Source organism: Mercenaria mercenaria, chromosome 1 (assembly GCF_021730395.1).
Source record: "Mercenaria mercenaria strain notata chromosome 1, MADL_Memer_1, whole genome shotgun sequence".
NCBI lineage: Eukaryota > Metazoa > Mollusca > Bivalvia > Venerida > Veneridae > Mercenaria > Mercenaria mercenaria.
The window spans coordinates 64,125,266-64,150,941 of NC_069361.1; the positions used below are offsets into that span (position 1 = coordinate 64,125,266).

Below are 25,676 nucleotides of genomic sequence, written 5' to 3' on the forward strand. Positions count from 1 at the left end.
TAAATGTAAAATTTAAAAGCGTTTACACTGGTCTATTTAAGGAACACAGCTTCAGCATTTTATTAGCTCATCTGATTTTTTGAAGAAAAAAAATGATGAGTTATTGTCATCACTTGATCGGCGCCGGCGTCTGCGTCGGCGTTGCCTGGTTAAGTTTTATGTTTAGGTCAGCTTTTCTCCTAAACTATCAAAGGTATTGCTTTGAAACTTGCAACACTTGTTCACCATCATAAGCTGACCCTGTACAGCAAGAAACATAACTCCATCCTGCTTTTTGCAAGATTTATGACCCCTTTTGTACTTAAAAAATATCAGAATTTTTGGTTAAGTTTTATGTTTAGGTCAACTTTTCTCCTAAACTATCGAAGTTATTGCTTTGAAACTTGCAACACTTGTTTACCATCATAAGCTGACCCTGTACTTCAAGAAACATAACTCCATCCTGCTTTTTGCAATAATTATTGCCACTTTTGGACTTAGAAAATCAGTTTTCTTGATTAAGTTTTATGTTTAGGTCAGCTTTTCTCCTAAACTATCAAAGCTATTGCTTTGAAACTTGCAACACTTGTTCACCATCATAAGCTGACCCTGTACAGCAAGAAACATAACTCCATCCTGCTTTTTGCAAAATTTATGGCCCCTTTTGGACTTAGAAAATATCAGATTTCTTGGTTAAGTTTTATGTTTAGGTCAACTTTTTCTCTTAAACTATCAAAGCTATTGCTTTGAAACTTGCAACACTTGTTCAATTGAACCATCATAAGCTGACCCTGTACAGCAAGAAACATAAGTCCATCCTGCATTTTGCAATAATTATTGCCCCTTTTGGACTTTGAAAATCAGTTTTCTTGGTTGAGTATTATGTTTAAGTCAGCTTTTCTCATAAACTATCAAAGCTATTGCTTTAAAACTTGCAACAGTTTTTCACCATCATAAGCGGACGCTGTACACCAAGAAACATAACTCTGATGGTCCTTTTTAGACTTAGAAAATCATGGGTAGGACAATATTTCTATTATACAAAAAAATCAGATGAGTGTCAGCACCCGCAAGGCGGTGCTCTTGTTTGCATTTCAACAATATCCATAATAATAATAGCAGCATGCAGAACTATTTTTCCATAAAAAATGTCAGACGAGGGTACTGCTGTAAGTATTTTAAGCTGTAAAATTTGTTTAAATATATGCAAATAATGCGAAAATATTACTTACGTTAGAAAGAAAATGTTTTAAAGCTCCATTAACAAGAAAGATTATCTTATTTAATAATTTTGTGTAAGAAATTACAATAAAAAGCAAGATATAAGCTATTTTAAACATCTCCATTGCCCTGGTTACTTTAAACTTCAAGCAAAATAGGGTACCATGTAAAGTGCTTGGTATTTTGCTAATAGTATTACACAAATATTCCATGTTGGTCATTAACACAATGGCACTGAAACCCTGTTTTCAAAAATAGTTGTTTAAATATGAGAGAAAATGTGTTGCCATGGAAACACGAGCCCCGCGACATATACATGTTAAGCTTATATTAGAAAGCTAATGCGCATACTCGCAAAATTATTAATTATAAAGACTTCTACAGATAACAATGAAACCAGAATGCACTGAAAACTGTTAAATAAATGTATTTTCCTTCTTCTTTCTATATAAAATAACTTTGGAGGGTCATGTTCTTCGAACCTGTGTAAGGGTGGTTTTCAAAATAATGAAGCTTTTTCTTCTCTCTAACCTTACTTTAATTCAGTTCAGTTTTAGAATACGTTTTTGGGCATATTATATCCAAATCAATGTAGTCAATAAATGTGTGCAATTTCAGCTTAATGACTCAAGCAGTTTTAAGGTTATATTAAATTATATAGCTAATTTGTCCCCTGTGCACCCAAAAAAGTGTGACATTTTACATGAAGGATAGTTTCCAACTATGTTTTACTTTTTCAAACCAAGCTTTATTGTTACAGCTTTGGCTTTTTTATGTAACTTAAACACTGCACTTTTAAAGCAAAATACTTTTTTCATTAACTCCATGTTATTCTTACCAATATTTCACATCTTGTGATGGAACCCCCTTCACAAAAAAGCTAGTGAAAAAATATTAAATTTAAATGTTGAACTCTACAATTTCATAACCCCATTAAGTCCAAATGTTTTTCTAAGACCTTTATCCTTTCAGCTGTGAAGACACAGTATGATTTTTTTGTTTAATAAATCAACTTTCTAAGAATCTTGATGAATGTCTATACACCCAAATATGTCCCCTGTGCACCTTTTCAGTTGTTAAGTGTCAGATTTCTTTTATTCTTTAAATAAAGTGGGTTTTTACTTTATTTTCCTTGAGAGGGAGTTGCAATGGATACAAAAGCAGCTTTCAACTTCACATATTAAGGACTGTTAAGAATTGACAAAGCCAAAAGTGATGTCCCCTGTGCACCCTTTTTTGACATTCATCATATATCATAGCATAACTGTAATATATGGTGGCAGTTCTTTATTCTTAGCAGTGTGTACCTAAAATTTACGCATTACTTGATAATTTAGCATTATATAAGAAACCCTGGACAATTTAAAATTCATTGTTTGCATTTTTTTCCCCGAAATTGCCAATTTTCAAGTTTAAAAGTGGAAACATCAATTTTCTTGTTTCTTAAGCTCATAAGTTTACCTACATACGTAAATGTTCACTAGTGAATATTGTGTAGTTGAAAGAATTTTACTTACTATGAACATATTCTATGAACATATATTTTGCTGCAGTTTGTCCCCTGTGCACCTTCTTAGTAACATTATAAAGTATGTATGAATTTTACTATTCCATTTTACCTTGCATGGCATCTTTGTCATTTTTCTACTCTGAATAAGCAGTTCATGTAAACCAAATGATTTCAATGTGTTAGTTATGTTTAAAGTCACTTATTTTTAGCTCACCTGAGCACAAAGTGCTCAAGGTGAGCTTTTGTGATCGCCCTGTGTCCGTCGTCCGTCCGTCGTCGTCAACAATTTGACTGTTAACACTCTAGAGGTCACAATTTTGGCCCAATCTTAATGAAACTTGGACAGAATGTTACCCTCAATAAAATTTTGGACGAGTTTGATATTGGGTCATCTGGGGTAAAAAACTAGGTCACCAGGTCAAATCAAAGGAAAAGCTTGTTAACACTCTAAAGGTCACAATTTTGGCCCAATTTAAATGAAACTTGGTCAGAATGTTACCCTCAATAAAATCTTGGACGAGTTTGATATTGGGTCATCTGGGGTCAAAAACTAGGCCACCAGGTCAAATCAAAGGAAAAGCAGAACTTGGTCAGAATCATGTTACCCTCAATAAAATCTTGGACGAGTTTGACAATGGGTCATCCGGGGTAAAAAACTAGGTCACCAGGTCAAATCAAAGGAAAAGCTTGTTAACACTCTAGAGGTCACAATTTTGGCCCAATCTTAAGGAAACTTGGTCAGAATGTTACCCTCAATAAAATCTTGGGCGAGTTTGATATTGGGTCATTAGGGGTCAAAAACTAGGTCACCAGGTCAAATCAAAGGAAAAGCTTGTTAACACTGTAGAGGCCACATTTATGACTGTATCTTCATGAAATTTGGTCAGAATGTCAATCTTGATGATCCTAAGGTCCAGTTTGAATCTGGGTCATGTAGGGTCAAAAACTAGGTCACCAGGTCAAATCAAAGGAAAAGCTAATTAACACTCTTGAGGCCACATTTATGACCTTATCTTAATGAAACTCGGTCAGAATGTTAATCTTGATGATATATAGGCCAAGTTCAAATCTGGGTCTGATGGGGTCAAAAACTAGGTCACTAGGTCAAATCAAAGGAAAAGCTTGTTAACACTCTAGAGGCCATATGTATGACTGTATCTTCATGAAACTTAGTCAGAATGTTAGTCTTGATGATCTTTAGGTCAAGTTCGAATCTGGGTCTTATGGGATCAAAATCTAGGTCACCGGGTCAAATCAAAGGAAAAGCTTGTTAACACTCTAGAGGTCACAATTTTGGCCCAATCTTAATGAAACTTGGTCAGAATGTTACCTTAAATAAAATCTTGGACGAAGTCAATATTGGGTCATCTAGGGTCAAAAACTAGGTCACCAGGTCAAATCAAAGGAAAAGCTTGTTAACACTCTAGAGGTCACATTTATGACTGTATCTTCATGAAACTTTGTCAGAATGTTAATCTTGATTATCTCAAGGTCCAGTTTGAATCTAGGTCATGTAGGATCAAAAACTAGGTCACCAGGTCAGATCAAAGAAAAAGCTAGTTAACACTCTAGAGGCCACATTTATGACCATATCTTAATGAAATTTGGTCAGAATGTTAATCTTGATGATTCCTAGGTCAGGTGAGCGATACAGGGCCTTCATGGCCCTCTTGTTATCTGATTACCTCCCCTGATTTTAACTAAAATGGATTTATATCAGTAAGTACTTGTAGGACTCATTTGAAATTTCATTATTGTCTTTAGTTGGACTGAGACAATCAGGGTAGATAACTATGGATTGATTTATGTCAAATTACCTCCTTTTATTTCAAATTAAAATGGGTATATCTCTGTAACTGATAAGATACTGATCTGAGATTTCATGTTTGCCATTAGATGGACTTGGACAATCGGTGAAGATACGTATTGACTGAATATATGACAAATTACTTCCCTTTGTTTTTGTGAAAATAAATATACCTTAGCAGTTTCTAATGAGGTTGGTTTGAAATGTTATTTATGTCTTCCGTGGTAAGAAATTGTGATATTAGATAACTGTTGTTTAAACATGTTAACAGAACTGCAATAATCTGAAACTCTTCAATAGTAATCAACATTGTGAAATGACAATTGTGAATTAGATTTTATTTTGCCTATTTACAAATTGTTTTCCATTTATAAAGAAAATTTTGGTAAAGCTGTTGTTTGTGTGGAGGGGACTCAAATAGTCAAGCACACTGTCATTATACAGTGTTTGTTTGTGTATAGTGTACATCTGTTCATACAGTTTTTCTTCATGATTGACTTAAACACTGAGTCCTCTACATTGCCTGTATAGTACTTGTATGAATAATAGATAATTCATAAGAGTGTTTTATAGCAACGTACAGTATCTTTATGTTGATATGCGTCTTCCATGGATAGCAACGTACAGTATCTTTATGTAGATATGCGTGTTCCATGGATAGCAACGTACAGTATCTTTATGTAGATATGTCTGTTCCATGGAATACCCTGTTCAACTCAGTTTACGATTTCATTTAGAAGTCTACAAATAAGAAAATTTGCGGCATTGTTTCTTGCTCGCATATTCAAAGATATCATATAGCAGTGTAAAGCATCAATATGTCGGTTTTCCTTTTCCATACACTGTCCTAGTAAGTTAAGTGCTGTTTCCCTGTGACCTAGGTTTAATTCTGTTTCAATGGTAGTGACAAGATTTGCAAGTGCACATTGTTGATCTGCCACTCTCTGAAGAGCCCTGTAAGTCTTGTATTGTAGGAAGTAGAGGTAAGGGAGACAGTCTACCACAGCACAGTCCATCCAAGTGTCAGATAATTCATCCCTTTCAAGCCTGTCCTCTTGTGTAGATCTAAACATTTCATACTGTAGCTCTTCAGGAACACAGTTAATTTCACACTGCAGAAATCTAACACAAAATGCTGTTTTATGTTGTATTAGTTCTTCATTTCCAGTGTTAAATTTATGCATGAATCCTTGCCTTGGGTAATTCAAGGGATGATTGTAACATTCACATTCAGGTTCAACAGTATTCAGATCATACTTTTCTTTAGTATTCCTCAGAACAAACTCTGCTCTTTCCATATCTCCTACACAGTATAATGCTGATGCAAGTTTCAGTCTACCAGATGCCACATCTGAGTTCAAACCAGCTGAAAACCAGGCCAGTGCGTCTGGAGATATACTGTGAGCAGTGTAAATGTTGTGAGATGCTATCACAGATCCTAGGGAAGATGAAAGTGGAGGTGCTAAAAGCTTCAGTGCAGATTTTTCTAAACTCCTAAAACCCACTTCTCTGTACATTTTAGTTAGTGTTAAAATAATGTTTGATAAATTCTCACGCACTATCGCATTTCCATCATCATGATTAATTTCTTCATTAAGGAACTTGTGACTGGCACCTACTGAACCAGCAATATCAAGTAGCAGTTGTGCTGAAATTTGGGCATGTATTTGGGCTGGAGTTTTATGATACTGAAAAGCTCCATCTATGTTCATTTTCACCATTAGTCTTGTACCAAGGTCATCAATGGGAATCTCCAGCAGTGCATGGCCCTCACTTTGTATGATATTTTGTAGGATTTCAAGGATTTTATATTTGTTAAGAAGAGAAATTCTTTCAGACATAAGGTTGTTTTCATGTATGATAAAATGCGGACAGTTTTCTTGTCTAACAAAGTTCTTCAGTACTGTAAGGCAGCACATCAAACATGGGAGTAAGTTAGATTGCACCCAGTTATTTGAATGTGTATTCTGTATACAATGAAATAAAACTGTTTTACACATGAAACTTGAAAGGACACCATTACACCCAGGATTTATGAATGTTTTAAGAATCATCTTCATCAAAATGTAACATCTTAATTGTGTGATGTTTAAACTGAACATTAGACATCTTTCAGCCTGGGAAGTAGATATTCTCCATTCAAGTTCTTCATGCTGGCCATTTTTACTGCTCACTGGTACAACAAAACATCCTGTATTCTCACAATATCTCTTCACATCCTCTGTAGGCCATCTTCCTATACCTTGTCTTAATAACCATGGTTGGGCTTCTGCAGGCCATGAGTTACAGTGGAGTGCTGCAACATAATCTTGATCAGAAAAACCAGGTAATCCTTGCATTGATGCAGCAGGACCATTTATAACACTTCCTTCTACAGCAACATTTCTGTAAAGTGTGTTCTTCAGCAGCAATTTGTCTCCGATAACTGTATGATATATGTCTGGTTCATGATCAAGTACGGCAGTACAAATAGGAAGAGGCTCGTCATTCCTCAGACATTGTAGTAGACAGTAACCAGGTGATGTGGTCTCATCCTGTATCATCAGTAGATTACGCCTGTCAGGTTGCCACTCACCCCAGTGCTGTATCACATTACACTTATGGCACGTAAGTGTATCAGTATCTGAATCGAGTCCTATAGTTGTAGACCCTTCAGACTGGCTACCAAAATGATAGATGGAAAGGTTCCTGCCCAGCAATCTCTCTGTACAAGTCGACATAGTTTCCTTCAACAAGTACATCCTCCTCCTTTTCAGAATCATTCTCTCATGGACACCAATATCATTGAGCACCTCTGACAGTTTCAGTGATACAGTCTGGTAATAATCAGGTTTCAGTGACATTCTGAAAATGTAAGACAGAAAAAATTTGATGCTTTTATCATTGTTTTATTTCTTTAGCCCTTAGCCTGCTTAATTTCTATAATGGACTGGCCCATCATTCAATTTGGGCAATACCATTTATTATTCGAAGGGGTGTTCACTGAAAATTTATTGACTGAATAGCGAACAGTGCAGACCATGATTAGCCTGCACGGATGTGCAGGCTAATCTTGGTCTGCACTGGTCGCAAAGGCAGAATAATTCGCCACCAGCAGGCTAAAGGTTAAATGTATTTTTCATTAAAATATCAGAGCAGCTCAGAAATTTTGGCATTATAAAATATGTATCTTTGTACATGTACTTTCTTGTGCTATATGATATATTATTACTGGTTATAGGACATGATGACTTTTTAACAGAATAAAGTTTTTATTAATATGGTCAAGTGTGGCATATCTGCTGTAAATACATAGATATACTTCATTTTTTTTTTGAAGATGTGCCAGCAGTGATCAACTCACCTTAAAATTAATTTCCTGTAAAAAATGTGAGTATATTAATTGTCTATTTTTCTGTCTTTAAAGACATATGATGTTGATGACTTTAAATTTACTTTCTTTTTTAGTTTTTTTAAGGAAATTTGATACAAATTTACTTCCTCTTTTGGTTTTATTCAGCTAAGAGAGGTAATTCATTCTCTAATAATAAGACAAGAAAACTGCTGATTATTTCCCTTGACAGTATTAAGATACTAGAGAGAAATAACTTGAGTTATAGCATGTCCCTTTAAATAAGGCATCGGGAACCACTAAATCTAAAACAAAATCTTAACTGAAAAAAAGTTTAAGTACATGTACGTAAAAATGATTAGTAACATTGCCATACATTTTGAGAAAAAAAATACACATAGAAAGAAAAGGTAATATTTTGGATTTTGATGAAACTTTACACACATGATCTCTCGGTAGCTCTCTTTCAAAGTTGTTCAGATGGCTCTAGTTCATTGAATGTATCGGTATTGTTGATATAAAAAAAATTAGTTTTTGTAGTTGTCAGACTTTAAAAATGTTCTACTCTAGAGCTTTGACATTTGGCCTGTAATATAAGTAAGGGTTTGGCTACCCTAATTGTCCAAATTATTGCCTTAAGGCCAAAAATTGCCATGCCCTTATGCAGTGCTCCAGCTAGGATTAAAAAAGGGCAGGGTGCTGGCACTGAAAAGGGCACTTGTGGGGTGGTGGTCAGTCCTAGAACGTGCTCCTTCGGGAAAAAAATATAACTGGTCCATGCATACAGTGCATTTTAACATACTTCAGGCATGGAATTTGGCATAATTTAGGCATGTTTTTGGCACACTTTAGGTATGGTCTTTTAATAGGCTATGTCTGTCATTTCTAATGCACCTATTTATTAACTAAAAATTCTGCTGTTTGTATTCTACTTGGCATTGATTTTCAACTTGTAACATTTCTTTGTAATTGCATACTGAATAACAATATCTATGTGTTTAGGCCTATTTTACTTGTTACAATTTCAGTACACATCTTCTCCATGTAGGCTACTTGATATTTATAAATTTATACGTGCAACATATTATATACAGAAAAAGTTTAAACTTCCACTTAAATAAATGAAATCAGGCAAAGTTTTTAACTTACAACAGTCTAAAAGCAAGTTTAGCACTTGTAATAGACATATTCCGGGTATCCAAAATTTTATATCCGAATATGGTTACACTTTTTTCTAAAAGTCGTCGAATGTCCAGTTTAAACAATATTTTTGAAAAATTATTATGATGCAAAGACAGTTTAACAGCATTTTACAGTATCTGACATTAAAGTGTACCCTGTCATTACATCTTAGTAAACTTATTTCAAAAAAATCTTCATGAAAAATCGGCAATGTCACAAAGCAGACGACAACCTACTTTCGATTTCAAAAACTTGTAAAACGATAAAATCAAAATATTTTCCTATTTGAATTTGATTGTGATCGATTTTTATTAATTAGATTTAAATGTCTGTGTCTGGACTTAAGTTTCAGTTGTGTATAAAGGGGTATTTACGACTATATTACCGAAATCGAAAGTACACTTTGACAGGTGGCGCGAAATGATAATGATTTCAGACTGGTTTGCAAACTGTTTTAACTCTAAGGTTCAGTGATTTTAATGCTAGTTGAGCAGTCTAAAATATCATGGTCTGCCTCGGGCACGATTACTGCAGGTAATTGTTTAATTGTTTGCTAATTATGTCAATGTCCCCCGGCATGTATCACTCGATAAAAAGGGGGCAATAAAGCAGTGTATTATAATCACTGAGGCAAAAAAGGGAAGTTTGGCTAAAAAAAGAAATGAATGGTTGTAAAACGGGCAGGGTGCCTGGCGGGGCAACAGGGCGGAACAAATTTCGGAACTGGCGATGCGCCCAACTGTAAATAGCTAGCTGGAGCACTGTTATGTATGACATGTACTTACTATAGGCTATATATATGCATCTTTCAAAATCTTTCTCTGAATAGCCCGCCCGCTTAGCTCAGTAGGTAAGAGCGTTGGTCTACGGATCACGGGGTCATGAGTTCGATCCTCGGGCAGGGCGTATGTTCTCCGTGACTATTTGATAAACAACATTGTGTCTGAAATCATTAGTCCTTCACCTCTGATTCATGTGGGGAAGTTGGCAGTTACTTGCGAAGAACAGGTCTGTACTGGTACAGAATCCAGGAAAACTGGTTAGGTTAACTGCCCGCCGTTACATGACTGAAATACTGTTGAAAAATGGCGTTAAACCCAAAACAAACAAACAAACTTTCTCTGAATACGTAATAGCTAGAGCCTTGATATATGACATGTAATATCAGAGTTTTACTGTACAGTGATTGTTCAAATTATTGCCCTAGGTTTAACAAGAGCACTGCCTATGGGTGCCATTGCTCATTTGCAACTGCTGGACAATATATAAGAAATAAGTTATAATTCAGATTTTCTAAGTACAAAAAGAGCCATACCTTATCAGAGTTATGGTTTTTGGCCTATATGGTCATTTAATGATGATAAAGAAGTGTGCAAAGTTTCACAGTTTTACCTCTTATAGTTTTTGAGAAAAGGTTGGCCTAAACAAAAATTTTAACCAGCACTGTCACCGACAATCAAGTGACAAGAATATCAGTCTTGTAGAATTTTTTAAAAATCAGAAAAGCTAAAAATGTGTGTGATATGTTTATATATAGGCTAACATAGAAGAAAACTAACTCTGTACTTGCACCATTAATACATTATACAAACACACTTGAAGTCTTGTACACAGGTGAGCGCTTTAGGGTCAATGACCCTCTTGTTCTTTTAAAGGGTTACATGCTGTTGAATTTTCATGTTTTTGTTGTGAAATTTTTCAGTTTTGTAGTTATTTTGTGGAATAAATTAATTATTTGATAGGATTTGTCTTAAGTTGATCACCATAAGTCTTTTTATGACCAGAAAACTTATAATGAATGAATATTACACTAATTTTCAGTATGTGTCCCCTGTACATCTGTAAAATAACTCAATTTTAAGTTGACAATTTTAGAAATTAAAATTACTGGACATTCTTGAAATTTGGCATGTGGTTTATAAACATGCAAAATGCGAGCAAAAAATAGGTTTTATAATAGTATGTTAATTATTTTTATGCCCCCGAAGGGAGGCATATAGTTTTTGAACCGTCTGTCGGTCTGTCAGACTGTCGGTCTGTCAGTCTGTCCGCAATTTTAGTGTCCGGTCCATATCTTTGTCATCAATGGATGGATTTTCAAATAACTTGGCATGAATGTGTACCACAGTAAGACGACGTGTCACGCGCAAGACCCAGGTCCGTAGCTCAAAGGTCAAGGTCACACTTAGACATTAAAGGATAGTGCATTGATGGGCGTGTCCGGTCCATATCTTTGTCATCAATGGATGGATTTTCAAATAACTTGGCATGAATGTGTACCACAGTAAGAAGACGTGTCGCGCGCAAGACCCAGGTCCGTAGCTCAAAGGTCAAGGTCACACTTAGACTTTAAAGGATAGTGCATTGATGGGCGTGTCCGGTCCATATCTTTGTCATCCATGGATGGATTTTCAAATAACTTGGCATGCATGTGTACCACAGTAAGGCGACGTGTCGTGCACAAGACCCAGGTCCGTAGCTCAAAGGTCAAGGTCACACTTAGACGTTAAAGGTCATTTTTCATGATAGTGCATTGATGGGCGTGTCCGGTCCATATCTTTGTCACTCATGCATGGATTTTAAAATAACTACGCATGAATGTGTGACACAGTAAGATGACGTGTCGCGCACAAGACCCAGCTCCGTAGGTCAAAGGTCCTAAACTCTAACATCGGCCATAACTATTCATTCAAAGTGCCATCGGGGGCATGTGTCATCCTATGGAGACAGCTCTTGTTCATTCAGCAACAACTTTTCTAGGTAAAATTTCATTTTCATGTCAGATCTGTGCAGAAAAGGTGATTTTAAAAACCAATGTCCACAAATACTTGATTAAATAAGTTTCAAACCATACACATACACCTACTACTTATCATATAATTATGTTGAAAAAATTACTTTTATCTAGATTTCCTTGTCATAAAACACTGCAACATTTATCACCCATCTTACTGGAAATTCACTGAACTTTCAAATTAAAGGCTGAAATATTTTCTGACTGGTATTTCTTAGCACTTTCCCAAAGTTATTTTCTTGAAACTTCAAATTTTTGCTATCATAAAAAGTAGGTGACCACCATAAGAAATAGGTTTGAATTTTCAACCCCTATGTCACACTTTTGCTTCATTATTTTGAAAACCACCTATAAGACTTGTACTTGAAGGGCCAGAGACAAACGATAATGGGATTGTAGCAGTCAAAACATCATATTACACGAAATACAAAACATTGCTGCGGTTCAACTAATTGTACCCCCGACAACAAAGTTGTAAGGGGGTGTATACTGGTTTCAGGTTGTCTGTCTGTCCGTCTGTCCGTAGACGCAATCTTGTGCGCACCATCTCTCCTTATCCCCTTGACAGAATTTAATGAAAATTCACACAAATGATCAGTACCAACAGTAGTTGTGCATGGGGCATGTTAGGTTCTTTTAGAAAAAAAGTTTGCAGAGTTATGGGACTTTGTTTTTTTGTTACTATACTATATACATAGACACAATCTTGTGCACACCATCTCTCCTCATCCCCTTGACACAATTTAATGAAACTTCACACAAGTGATCAGTACCAGCAGTAGTTGTGCATGGGGCATGTTAGGTTCTTTTAGAAAAAAAATTTGCAGAGATATGGGACTTTGTTTTTTTTGTTACTATACTATATACTAGTGATGAAACGATGATCGAGTTAAATTGAATAATCGTCGCCGGCAGCCGCAGGTCACCGACTATCGATGTTGGAGTTCTGAAATCGATGTCGCTAGCGCTTTTCGCGCAATTGATCCCTTTCCGTTCATTCCATATATCCGTTATTTTCATACATTTCGTTAATTAAACCGCAAGGGACGTCACTCTCACACGTTAAAATGGCAGAAAAAAGTGTCAATGCAGACACCGAAATATTTCCCTTTCCAGGAAAAGTTCGGTCGACTGTGTGGGCTTATTTTGGCTTCGTAAAAACAAAACAAGGACCACCTATTAAAGAAAACCTCAGCATGCATACTGTTATTTGCAAACTCTGCCGAAAATCATATGTGAACAACGGTATGTTTTCATACCCAAACTATTCGAACCCTTCGTAATTCGTATGGACATTTTGAATTATTAAACAATGATCCCGATGTACCTCTCTGTGTCTGCAATTTGTCAACCTTATTTTGAAATAGTCTTGAACTGTCTTGATTTATATTTATCTTATCCGAAGCCAACGAGATTGAGATTAAATTAATCAATTTTATACTTACAGAAATTTATAGTTAAAAGTAAAAATGCATTCCCTAAATACATTAAATGTATTCACAATGATCACTTGACACTTGTTATTGGTTTAATTTACTTATCAAGAAAAGTATTTACAAGTACAATTTTAATAAACATCCCTAGTCCAGTAATGATAAAAGCATAGTATATTTTTGTTTTATGAAATTATCTGAAATGTATTGCCTAAGTGGAAACTTTAATAAGAGTATAATTATAGGTAAGTCTGAATGCTTTTACTTTCGATTATATAATCGATTGTGAATCGAAATAGCTGTTCAGATTCGATTCGATTATCGATTTTGTTTTGAAACCGATTTTACAACACTACAGTATATACATAGACACAATCCTGTGCACACCATCTCTCCTCATCCCCTTGTCACAATTTAATGAAACTTCACGCAAGTGATCAGTAACAAAAGTAGTTGTGCATGGGGCATGTTAGGTTCTTTCAGAAAAAATATTTGCAGAGTTATGGGACTTTGTTTTTTTGTTACTATACTATATACATAGACACAATCTTGTGCGCACCATCTCTCCTCATCCCCTTGACACAATTTAATGAAACTTCACACAAGTGATCAGTAACAACAGTAGTTGTGCATGAGGCATGTTAGATTCTTTCAGTGACAAAAATTGCAGAGTTATGGGACTTTGTTTCTTGTTAACATACTATGTACATACAGTCTGCATATGCAATCTTGTGCGTGCCTAATCTACCAAACCCTTGCACACAATTTAATGAAACTTCACACAAGTGATCAGTACCAACCCTAGTTGTGCATGGTGCATGTTACATTCTTTTAGATAAATATTCTGCATAGTTATGGGACTTTGTTTTTTGTTACTATACTGTATACATACAGTCTATATACATACAGTCCACATAATTATGCAATCTTGTGTGTGTCAAATTGCAATGTACTGTGTCAGTGCATGCGGGGGGTACATTCATCACCTTTAGTGACAGCTCTAGTTTGAATTTACCCTGGTAACAAGGTGACCTACCTCCTTAAGGTAAATTTTGTCTTTGTATAGGTTTTGATGTAAAATAATTCAAAATAAAAGAATGAAATAAGCAGCAATGTAAGGACTCCAACTGATATTTTGCGAATTGTGAAAAAGTAAGTACCAAACCTGTACTATACTATATTTGGCCATATGAGGGAAAATAAGTAAATATACAAATATGAAAAAAATCACTAAAATCTGCTTAGTGGAACTTTTTCTGTACCCGAAAATGTCATCAAAAGTGTGATTTTCCCGTAGTGTGATTTTCCCACCTTGTAAAACTTGACCGGAAGACTATTATTTTTAAATCAGACAAGCAAAATACCAAGCACACGACTCTGTCTTTTTAGCTCATCTGATTTTTTGAAAAAAAATGATGAGTTATTGTCATCACTTGAGCGGTTGTCGGCGTCTGCGTGGTTAAGTTTTATGTTTAGGTCAGCTTTTCTCCTAAACTATCAAAGCTATTGCTTTGAAACTTGGAATACTTGTTCACCATCATAAGCTGACCCTGTATAGCAATAAACATAACTCCATCTTGCTTTTTGCAAGATTTATGGCCCCTTTTGTACTTAGAAAATATCAGATTTCTTGGTTAAGATTTATGTTTAGGTCAACTTTTCTCCTAAACTATCAAAGCTATTGCTTTGAAACTTGGAATACTTGTTCACCATCATAAGTTGACCCTGTACATCAAGAAACATAACTCCATCTTGCTTTTTGCAAGAATTATTGCCCCTTTTGGACTTAGAAAATCAGTTTTCTTGGTTAAGTTTTATGTTTAGGTCAGCTTTTATCCTAAACTATCAAAGCTATTGCTTTAAAACTTGCAACACTTGTTCACCATCATAAGCTGACCCTGTACAGCAAGAAACATAACTCCATCCTGCTTTTTTCAAGATTTATGGCCCCTTTTGGACTTAGAAAATATCAGATTTCTTGGTTAAGTTTTATGTTTAGGTCAACTTTTTCTCTTAAACTATCAAAGCTATTGCTTTAAAACTTGCAGCTCTTGTTAACCATCATAAGCTGACCCTGTACAGCAAGCAACATAACTCCATCCTGCTTTTTGCAATAATTATTGCCCCTTTTTGACTTAGAAAAATCATTTTCTTGGTTGAATATTATGTTTAAGTAAAGTTTTCTCATAAACTATCAAAGCTATTGCTTTAAAACTTGCAACAGTTTTTCACCATCATAAGTGGACACTGTACATCAAGAAACATAACTCTATCCTGCTTTTTGCAAGAGTGATGGCCCTTTTTAGACTTAGAAAATCATGGGTAGGACAATATTTCTATTATACAAAAAAATCAGATGAGCGTCAGCACCCGCAAGGCGGTGCTCTTGTTTATTGAATGAATTTAATCTGGATACAATAATGTTTTGAAAAAATTGGTTTTGACAATATTCTGCATTGTAGAACAATATTTCTTTCAAATGTGCAGAACTACGGACTGGTACAAAATCCAGGAAGGGGCCTCAATGGTAGGGTGGGTAAGGTGGCTGACTTCGAATCACATACCCTCACTGATGTGGGTTCGAGCCTCACTTGGAGCGTTGAATTCTTCAGGTGGGGAAGTCATCCAGCTGGCTTATGGAAGGTTGGTGGTTCTATCTGGGTGTCCTCTCGTGATGAAATAATGCACAGAGGAGCACCTGGGGTCTTCCTCCACCATCAAAGCCAGAAAGTCCAACAAAAACAAAACAAAATCCAGGAGTATTGATAGGTTTATTGATAATCTTGTCACAGGATACAAAAGTGTCTGAGTAACATTGTAAGAAGACAGCGTTTTGTTTCTGATACATGTACATGACGAAGCCCTCGGGTAAATGTGAAATAGTATACTTAGATATGATTTGAATAATTATTTTGCATCCAAAATTAATGTTTTTAACAAAGATGCTGCAATAATGTGAAATAACTTTATTTAACTTTAAAGGAGTTATGTAAAAAAAACTTTGATGAATTGTGAATATGAACATGTTGTTTTATTTCAGATACGTAACAAAGCCGTCAGGAAATATAGGAATATATGATCCAACAGAAATCCACAATAGACAACAATTGAAATATCATATGAAAGAAAATCTCTGTAAAATGGGATTCCATCTTGTTTTCTTTTTTGTTTACCTGTATTTGTAAGTATATACTTTATCTGTTATTAAGTTAACTGTAGTCAGCAATTTTTGTTACCATCAGTCCATCATGATTTGAAATTGTCAGACTTTTTTTAGATCTTAAAATAGGTCACTATGTCAATCATAGAAAAATGTTGTAAACACTTTGTAGAAGGCAGATTTTCAACTTGACAATCATATCAATATTTCTTAAAATGTTTGTTTCCATAGGTAGACTGATGTTCAAACATTATCAGCAACAAGATATGTTGTGTGCACCATTGGTCATTAACTTTTCCATGCACAAATTATTTTCACAAACATCACAATAAAAAGGCGATGTATCAAAGCAAAACTCAAGCTCAAAGGTCACACTTAGTCTTGGGGGTCATGCTAACAGTGTCTATATTGTGTCAGCTCCATAGCTGTGCTATCCATCATGGGATTTTAATATTACTTAATAGCACAAATTATCCCAATATTTAATTGATGTGTCATTCACGACTCCCAGACCCCTAGGTCAAAGGTCAAGGTGACTCTTGGAGGAGCCCAACCACTTAGCACAGTAGGGAGTGCAGATCTACGGATCGAGGGGTATGAGTTCAACACCAAGGCAAGATATGTGTTCTCTGTGACGATATCATAAAAAGACATTGTGTCTGAAATCATTCGTCCTTCACTTCTGATACATGTGGGGAAGTTGCAGAGAACAGGTTTGTACTGGTACAGAATCCAGAAACATTTGTTAGGTTAACTGCACGCTGTTAACTGCATGCTATTAATACATTCAAGGTCACACATAGAAGTCAGAGACTTTGATGATTTTTCATGTCCAAAATCTGTAAAAGTTTGTTTGAAATTATTCCACCTTAATACATTTATGTATTTCATTTCACTTTTCTTTTTTTTCCTACCAATTTTAAAATGAAATGTTACTAAGAATGTTAATAGATGTTAAAGACAAACTAACAATAATTATAGATTTTCAGACATGCAAGTTCAAGTCCAAACATTTTGCATTTTTATTGTATATATGACATAATATTCTAAATATACATCATTGGCAAATATCAGATCATTAGGCTGGTTATAGTCGAGATAATTAGTCTCCTCCAGTAGGGGACTCTGTATTGCTTGGCAGTACTTTATTCACTTTACACCTGTGATAAATTAAAAACTTTAATGTTGTTAGACCACATCCCCAAATACAGTCTGTTCTTGTTCATACAGTGTGATACACTTACTGGATAGGCTAGTTCTTCCGATCCGTCCAGTAATATCTTCACTTTGTTAAGTAATGGTGATAATTGGTGGACATTGTTTGACAGCCGCCCACACACATACACAGACCCTAATTCATCCGTTGTTAGTTGACATGGTCCCAACAGCTGATTGTCCTTGTAGATAGCCTTGATCTTGCCATCAAAGGTCAAACATGTCACAGTGTTTTTATCCCAGTCGGACACATATATTGTTTCGTTGTCTGGGCTGAGTGCCAAGTACAAAGGATTGCTAAAGAGAGCCTTATTATTACAGTCTTTATCAAGAACTTTAAGTACATTTCCAGACATGTCAAGTATCTGAACTTTTCCAGAGTGGAAAAAGTGGGAGACAGTGGAGACTATTAGATAGTCATTACTGCAGGAAATTCCATAACACCTTCCTTTCACTTTTATATCGTCAGAATTTGTTACTGTCATAGAATTAGAAAATGTTATCAACCTGATAGTGCCTTCATTAGGCAGCGTAACAGCAACTTTATTGTCTTTTACTTTAGTGATGGCCCATAACTTGGAGAACATGTAAATCGTTTGGAATGCAGGCTTTTTTTGCATAATGTCTTGCACTAGAAGAAGGGAATTGGCTTCAGAATATGCAACAGTCAGTGTGTTCACAGACAAAAGACATGAAGTTTGGAAGCCTGAATAATGTGTTTCTATGCTGGAATAAAATGCTGCAGTTGTTTCTTTTCTTGGTTCTGGTGTTTCCTCATAGGAGAAATGGCTGGTATTGCTTTCAGGAGTCTGGTTGGTTTGATTTGTTTGTGGCTGTTCAGTGCTGTTGTATTTTATTCTGTTTTCCTTTTTTATCTCACTTAGGCTATTTCTCAGATTTCTTGTTTTGTGTTTTGCATTTTTAATTGCGATAAATAAATGACACTTCTTTCCTGAATTCTCTTCTCCTTTGAGATTAGCCGATGATATTTTTAGTTCATCTATTATAGTCAATGTTTTCTCCATCAATGAATCCAGATTTGTCTGGTCACTAGTCGTTAAACTTTTGCAGGCTTTTGTAAGATCTTTCTCTGCATTATCAAGTTTTTCCTGAAACTTTCTCATCTCTTCGGATAATTTTTCCACAAGCTTCTGCCTTTCTCTTTTCATGTTAGCAGTGGTTTCTTCCATCTGCTTATCAAAGTTTTCAATTATTTCTTCCTGCAGTTTACTGTAATCAGCTACACGTTTGGCATTCTGGTTGCTTATTTTTAACTTTTCGATGGTTTCTTGTGAAGCAATGTATTCGACATTTGATTTGATCTCCTTCTTGGTATTTTCTAAGTCTTCTGACAGCTCACCCATGTCTTCTAACAGGTCTTCCAGTTCCTTAGCTTGTTCATCCCCTTTGACAACTGCTGCCAAATCACTGACATCTAGACAATTTTGATGGTGCGTTTTCTTACATTCGGAGCAAGCAATTTCTTCACAGTTCTCACAGTAAAACTTAATACGTTTATTTGAATGAGCCGAACACTTCTCAGAACAGGAATCTTGAGGCATTGTGTATTTATCCTGGATGTTATGTTGCTGTCCTTTGTGGTACAAAAGGCTCACTTCACATAGGTACATACAGCAGTCTACACAGTATCCTTCAGCAGGTTTATATTCTGTAGAATACTGTTCACATTCCTCACAAAACATTTCTTGCATTTCACTAGAAACCCGCAGCTGTGATGCACTAACATTTTCCACATTAGATGCCATTTTTTTCTCCAGTATTTTGTTATTTTACTTCAAAACTGTTTAGTCAGATTTTTAAAAGTTTTACTTTATCACAGAGGTGTCATTACATAATGTCTCAAGTTGTCGTATGATGATCCAAAGTCTAGTATGTGTATATGAATTTTTGATAACCACAGATTTGTAATCTTATGCCCAACCAGGGTAGATGAGTACTTATTATTGCTATATGTACTTAACATTTTTAGCAACCTTGAAAGTCTAAGCAAGTATTATATGATAGTTTGTGGAAAACATGCAGGTCTAGAACAATTCCTGATATACTTTTAAGCTTATATATAGGACTTGCTCTGTGGTTCCATTATCCTTTAATTAGTTTTATTTCATTGCAACAATTGTATCTTAGGGTTTTATTGAACAGTTTTATCTAGGGGTCCATGAAAAGTTTAAATAAATAGCCTAAAGCAAGTCTTATGTTTTCAATGGAAACAAGGGAATGATGCTGAAAATTTGCCGTCTTTCATAGCGCATTAAGCCAGTGTGTAGACAATAATTGTGTCTTAAAATTTTATTTTAGCTCAGATATTGGAAGATGATGAGAGCTTTTCTACTCACTGGGCAGTTTATATATCAATAATTTTTTTATTCAGTTGCAATTTTTTGTTCAGATTATTTCTATTTTTGGAGAGTATATATGTGTTATTTGGTTGTGTTTTTCAGGATGATATACTCACTGATAAAGGGAGATGATCTCTAAATGAATGAAATTCCATACAGATCTTCACACGCCAGAACATATGTACATATCATTACACATTTGTCTTGAATGTGTCATAATATTACAGCTTATGAAATTATCTGTTTATGCCAATCCTTGTGTACAACAGTAATCTGCTTGATCTTTAAGCACTGCAGTATATTTAAGTGTTAAATGGCTTTGTTTATGATTGACCTGAAGACTTTCATTAAACTTTATAATAACAGGGTTGCCACTTACCTTGAAAAGTCATGAAAAAAATGTTATTTTAGTCCCTTACTGGTTGAAAACCAGTTTCGGGAACTCTAGGAATGCGCTTTTTCTTCCATCTGTCCGCAATTTCGTATCCGGTCATAACTCTGTCATCCATGAAGGGATTTCAGTATTACTTGACACAAATGTTCCCCATCATGAGACAACATGTCATGCGCAAAACCCCTAACTCAAAGGTCAAGGTCACAATTGGAGGTCAAAGGTCAACAGGGCTTTTTTCCTGTCCGGTCCACAACTCTGCCATCCATGAAGGGATTTAATATTACCTGGCACAAATGTACCTCATAACCAGACGATGTGTCATGCACAACTTTCAGACCCCTAGCTCAAAGGTCAGTGTCGCACATGGCAGTCAGATGTTAACATGACATGAACAGGGTCTGTTTCGTGTCTGATCCATAACTCTGTCATTCATTAAGGGATTTTAATATCACTTGGCACAAATGTTCCCCATGATGAGACGACGTGTCCTGTGCAAATCCTGGACCTCTGGCTCAAAGGTCAAGGCTTTTTTCCTGTCCAGTCCATAACTCTGCCATTCATGAATGGATTTTAATATTACTTGGTGCAAATGTTTCTCATGATGAGACGATGTGTCGTGCAGAAAACCCAGACCCCTAGCTCAAAGGTCAAGGTCACAGTTGGAGGTCAAAGGTCAATAGGGTTTTTTCCTGTCCGGTCCAGAACTCTGTCATGCATCAAAGTAATACAATATTACTTGGCATAAATGATCCCCATGGTGAGACGACATGTCATGTGCAACACCTAGAACCCCAAGCTAGTACTTATAAGTATTTCCAGGTGGCAACCCTGAATAATAATTATGTCTCCCAAATGTGAACAGTCACTACACAGTATCTTAGTAAACATAAAATTGACATGTTTGTGTATATAAACAGTATTGTGTGTAAGACTTAAGTTACATATATGTAGACTTAGTGTGAATTAAAAATGGAATTTTTTTTTTAGCAAATGACTTCTTACTAGAGATGACATTCAGTTATGATTTTAGCAGCTCATACACAATTAGTTCAGATAATTAACCTACCAGTATATAAATATATTTGTCAATGAATTTCTAGAATTAAGGTAGTTATGCACATTTATTTTATTACATTGTAGAATTAAATGAAACCTGGATTTTTCAAAACTTAAGAATGTACTTAAAAAATCTGCAAAGAAATAGATAGGGTTGTTTGCTCGATTTTTTACTCGCCTGATTTGAAAAATCTGGACCTGAAACAGGTTTTCATAGTCAGAGTCTATTGGAAAATCACCATTTTGATAATATTTTCATGAATAGACATTTTTCTACAGTCCAGATTTTAATGAAACTTCTCACATGCTTGTTTTTGAGATATTCGCCCATGATTAAAAAGATTCATACATTTAAAGCTGATTGTAAAATATAATTTGAAATTATTGAATATGTCAAACTTTTTAACATCATATTTTATTTCTAGAAGATAGCAACATTGCATCTTTAATAAATTTACTCATGGGTTGCCATTAATTCATATAATGATTTTCATTTCTGAATGCCGAGTCTGGGCTTTATTCTATGTTATCCAGATAAATGACATTACATTTAAGTGAAAGATGAGTATAGTCATGTCCTTGGTATAATAAATTTACTTAGTTTTTTTCCATTCCCATGTGTTCCTTGTTGACTAAAGTTCAACAAAAAAAATGATTTGAGGCTTGTAGTTGAGGTTTTATAAAAACATCCACATTTTGACAGCATCTTATTTTGATTCCTTCTTATATATGCATATGTACAAAACTGTGTCTGTATTATACACTGCATTGATCATCTTATAGGTTGTGCTTATAAACATATTTTTCTTTGTTTCTTACAGGTAGTTATACTTAGCTTTTAAAGCTCTTAGTGGATGATTGCTGTTTAAAAATGTGTATGATTATTTTTGTTAAATGGTTTATGGACATAATACTCAAGCAAATGACTTACAACATTCTGCCAGAAAATGATGAATGTATAGATCTCAAAATGTAAGGGGACTTGTATTTCCTGGTTATCTTACCTTCCATATAGTATACTATTCACTTAACTGAATGGCATGCTGGTCAATAGTCAGAACTGTTTCCCAAGGGCTGATAGTTTTGACTACTGACTAGTAAGCAATTCTGTAAGTGTTTTATTACATGCCATTATATATAAATTTTCATTTTTAGCTCATCTGATTTTTTGAAAAAAAATGATGAGTTATTGTCATCACTTGAGCGGTTGTCGGCGTCGGCGTCGGTGTCGGCGTCGGCGTCGGCGTCTGCGTCGGCGTTGCCTGGTTAAGTTTTATGTTTAGGTCAGCTTTTCTCCTAAACTATCAAAGCTATTGCTTTGAAACTTGGAATACTTGTTCACCATCATAAGCTGACCCTGTATAGCAAGAAACATAACTCCATCTTGCTTTTTGCAAGATTTATGGCCCCTTTTGTACTTAGAAAATATCAGATTTCTTGGTTAAGTTTTATGTTTAGGTCAACTTTTCTCCTAAACTATCAAAGCTATTGCTTTGAAACTTGGAATACTTGTTCACCATCATAAGCAGACCCTGTACATCAAGAAACATAACTCCATCTTGCTTTTTGCAAGATTTATTGCCCCTTTTGGACTTAGAAAATCAGTTTCTTGGTTAAGTTTTATGTTTAGGTCAGCTTTTATCCTAAACTATCAAAGCTATTGCTTTAAAACTTGCAACACTTGTTCACCATCATAAGTTGACCCTGTATAGCAAGAAACATAACTCCGTCCTGCTTTTTGCAAGATTTATGGCCCCTTTTGGACTTAGAAAATATCAGATTTCTTGGTTAAGTTTTATGTTTAGGTCAACTTTTCTCTTAAACTATCAAAGCTATTGCTTTGAAACTTGCAACACTTGTTCACCATCATAAGCTGACCCTGTACAGCAAGCAACATAACTCCATCCTGCTTTTTGCAATAATTATTGCCCCTTTTGGACTTAGAAAATCATTTTCTTGGTTGAGTATTATGTTTAAGTCAACTTTTCTCATAAACTATCAAAGCTATTGCTTTAAAACTTGCAACAGTTTTTCACCATCATAAGTGGACACTGTACATCAAGAAACATAACTCTATCCTGCTTTTTGCAAGAATGATGGCCCTTTTTAGACTTAGAAAATCATGGGTAGGACAATATTTCTATTACACAAAAAAAATCAGATGAGCGTCAGCACCCGCAAGGCGGTGCTCTTGTTTTTTGTTTTGACTTTAGCCCAGTAAAATTCAGTGTTAAACTGTACACTGGTCAATAGCATAAACTGTGGATTGATGTATTTGACTATTGACCAGCAAGTTGCACAGGGTATTTCATAGTGGCATTGATTACGAGTATGTATGATCACTTACAAATTTATTAATACACTTTTGTTAAGTTGGGACCTTCAAGGCAGTTATTAAAGTCACTGGAATGACTTGCCCTGTGCCTTTATGGGTTCAGATCTTGCTCATGTTCCAGCAGGTTATGTGGAAGTTCAGATACCTGTCAGAAACACTTGAGGTCTTCATTCTTCATTATATCTATAAAGTTGTATGACCTAAACCGTATTTATGTTTACCAAACCAAAAAATTCAGAAACAAGTCCCTGTACTATATTTATTTGAACCTGTCACTTTCAGCCTGTTTGTGCTCAATTATTTAATGTATATACATATCTGTACCTGTTAAACAGCTGTATATTTTGCAATTTTAAGTTGTAAATGTAGATTTGAACAAAGTTGGATTGTTTTATCAATATAAACTGTAGATATATTACCTACTTATTCCATATACCCACCAACACATGTAAGTATTATATTAGAATTAAAAGAATGTAGTTTGGAAATACAGGCTTCACATTTCACATACACTTTAATGCAGATCATTCTTTAGCCAAGCTATTCTAAAGTTATTGTACTGAATAAAGTAAAGATATCGTTGACTGTTTTACAATTTTTACAGTATTCAAAATTGTGTCCTGTTGATGAAAGAAAGAAAAACTCCATTTTTACAGCAATTTGTAAATGTTCTTGTCATTATGTAAATTTTTATCTGCATAAATGTAACCACAGTAACAAGCCTGCAATTCAGGCAAAAACCCAAATACTGAAAATCTACATTCTAAAGCCAGAAACCTCATTTTTCAATAGAGCTAAATAGGGAGGTCAAAAGCATGAATTTAGTCCAGAAAAATCTCGGGCCTTTTTAAGTAAACTTTTTAAAAAAATTCTTAAGATCACGGATTGGTCAGTCTGTTTATCTGGACTGATTTTGTTACAGTGAAACACCGCTCGCTCGAGGTCGCAAGGGGATGAGCAAAATGCTCGAGTTATCCATGGTTTCGAGCGACCGAAACATTGACCAACATCCAAAGAAAATTGAAGTTTGTTTTACTAGTTGTCATCGAGACCACTTGCAGAGGAAACGGTGATGCGTAAAAATAACACACTCATCTTTAATAAGGGAAACATGAACATTTTCAAAAAAACGTATTACCAACGTTATTTGCATGCAAACAACTGCGGAATAAAATATTAAGATCTCATAATTATCTTCTCGATCCCGCAGAAAAAGTAATAATTAATAACAATTTTGATCAATAAAATTTTTCTTCCACCTTTCATCAATAATTAATCTCATTATCAGATCAAATATACCGACAAACAAACATTTAAGATAGTCGGGGAATAGACCATGCAATTCAAACGGCGTTCGAAAATTTTAAATTAACCGATACATTCCGACCGCCGAAGGTGTGAAAAATTTTGACACCTCTGCTCGAGTTTGCCATAAGCAACAAAGAGTAAATTAATACACAGGGACCAGGTGCCATGCTCGAGCGATCGAGTTATAGGTGCTCGACCCAGCCATGGTAATTTCACATAGAAAATAGAAGGAAATCAGCCGGGACTACATGAATTACTCGAGCGAGCCCGGGTGCTCGAGTCATCGATGCTCGAGCGAGCGGTGTTTCACTGTATATGTATGTTATTTCAAGTGTAATCATATTTAGAAAATGATAAATGAACTGCTAGGATCAGAATTTTCAATTTGTGATACCATCTTCCTGCCTGATACCATCTTCCTGCCATCTGTTTTAAGTGTTTTTCTATTGTTTTTGAGTAACTTAAATATATGTGTTAGATTTGTAGTGAGAATATGTACATGTTCTGCAACAGTTATATTTCACACTTTAAATTTCGTAAGTTTCCACCGTGAAAAAAAGGTGTATGTTTCTCGTGCAAAGCCAATTCTGT

At 35.2% G+C, this 25,676-nt stretch overlaps 3 protein-coding genes across 3 annotated transcripts in view; 1 reads left to right on the forward strand and 2 right to left on the reverse strand.

Annotated features, from left to right (window-relative positions):
• The window catches only part of LOC128558957 (protein cornichon homolog 4-like), a 30,544-nt gene extending 6,906 nt beyond the window's left edge, over window positions 1-23,638 (forward strand). The window contains exons 4-5 of the mRNA XM_053549460.1: window positions 16,298-16,438; window positions 20,095-23,638. Of these exons, the coding sequence (XP_053405435.1) occupies window positions 16,298-16,438; window positions 20,095-20,131 (178 nt within the window). The 3' untranslated portion in view covers window positions 20,132-23,638. The remainder of the gene's footprint in view (window positions 1-16,297; window positions 16,439-20,094) is intronic.
• Window positions 3,423-8,013, reverse strand: LOC128558953 (uncharacterized). The gene is made up of 2 exons (XM_053549451.1): window positions 7,861-8,013; window positions 3,423-7,361 (listed from the first exon to the last, which is right to left on the reverse strand). Exon 2 carries the CDS (start codon window positions 7,358-7,360, stop codon window positions 5,234-5,236), a length of 2,127 nt encoding a protein of 708 aa, XP_053405426.1. The 5' UTR covers window position 7,361; window positions 7,861-8,013; the 3' UTR covers window positions 3,423-5,233.
• On the reverse strand, window positions 16,792-19,519 carry LOC128558954 (uncharacterized). The gene has a single exon (XM_053549454.1). It carries the CDS (start codon window positions 19,396-19,398, stop codon window positions 17,572-17,574), a length of 1,827 nt encoding a protein of 608 aa, XP_053405429.1. The 5' UTR covers window positions 19,399-19,519; the 3' UTR covers window positions 16,792-17,571.
• Window positions 23,639-25,676: the final 2,038 nt, after the last annotated feature.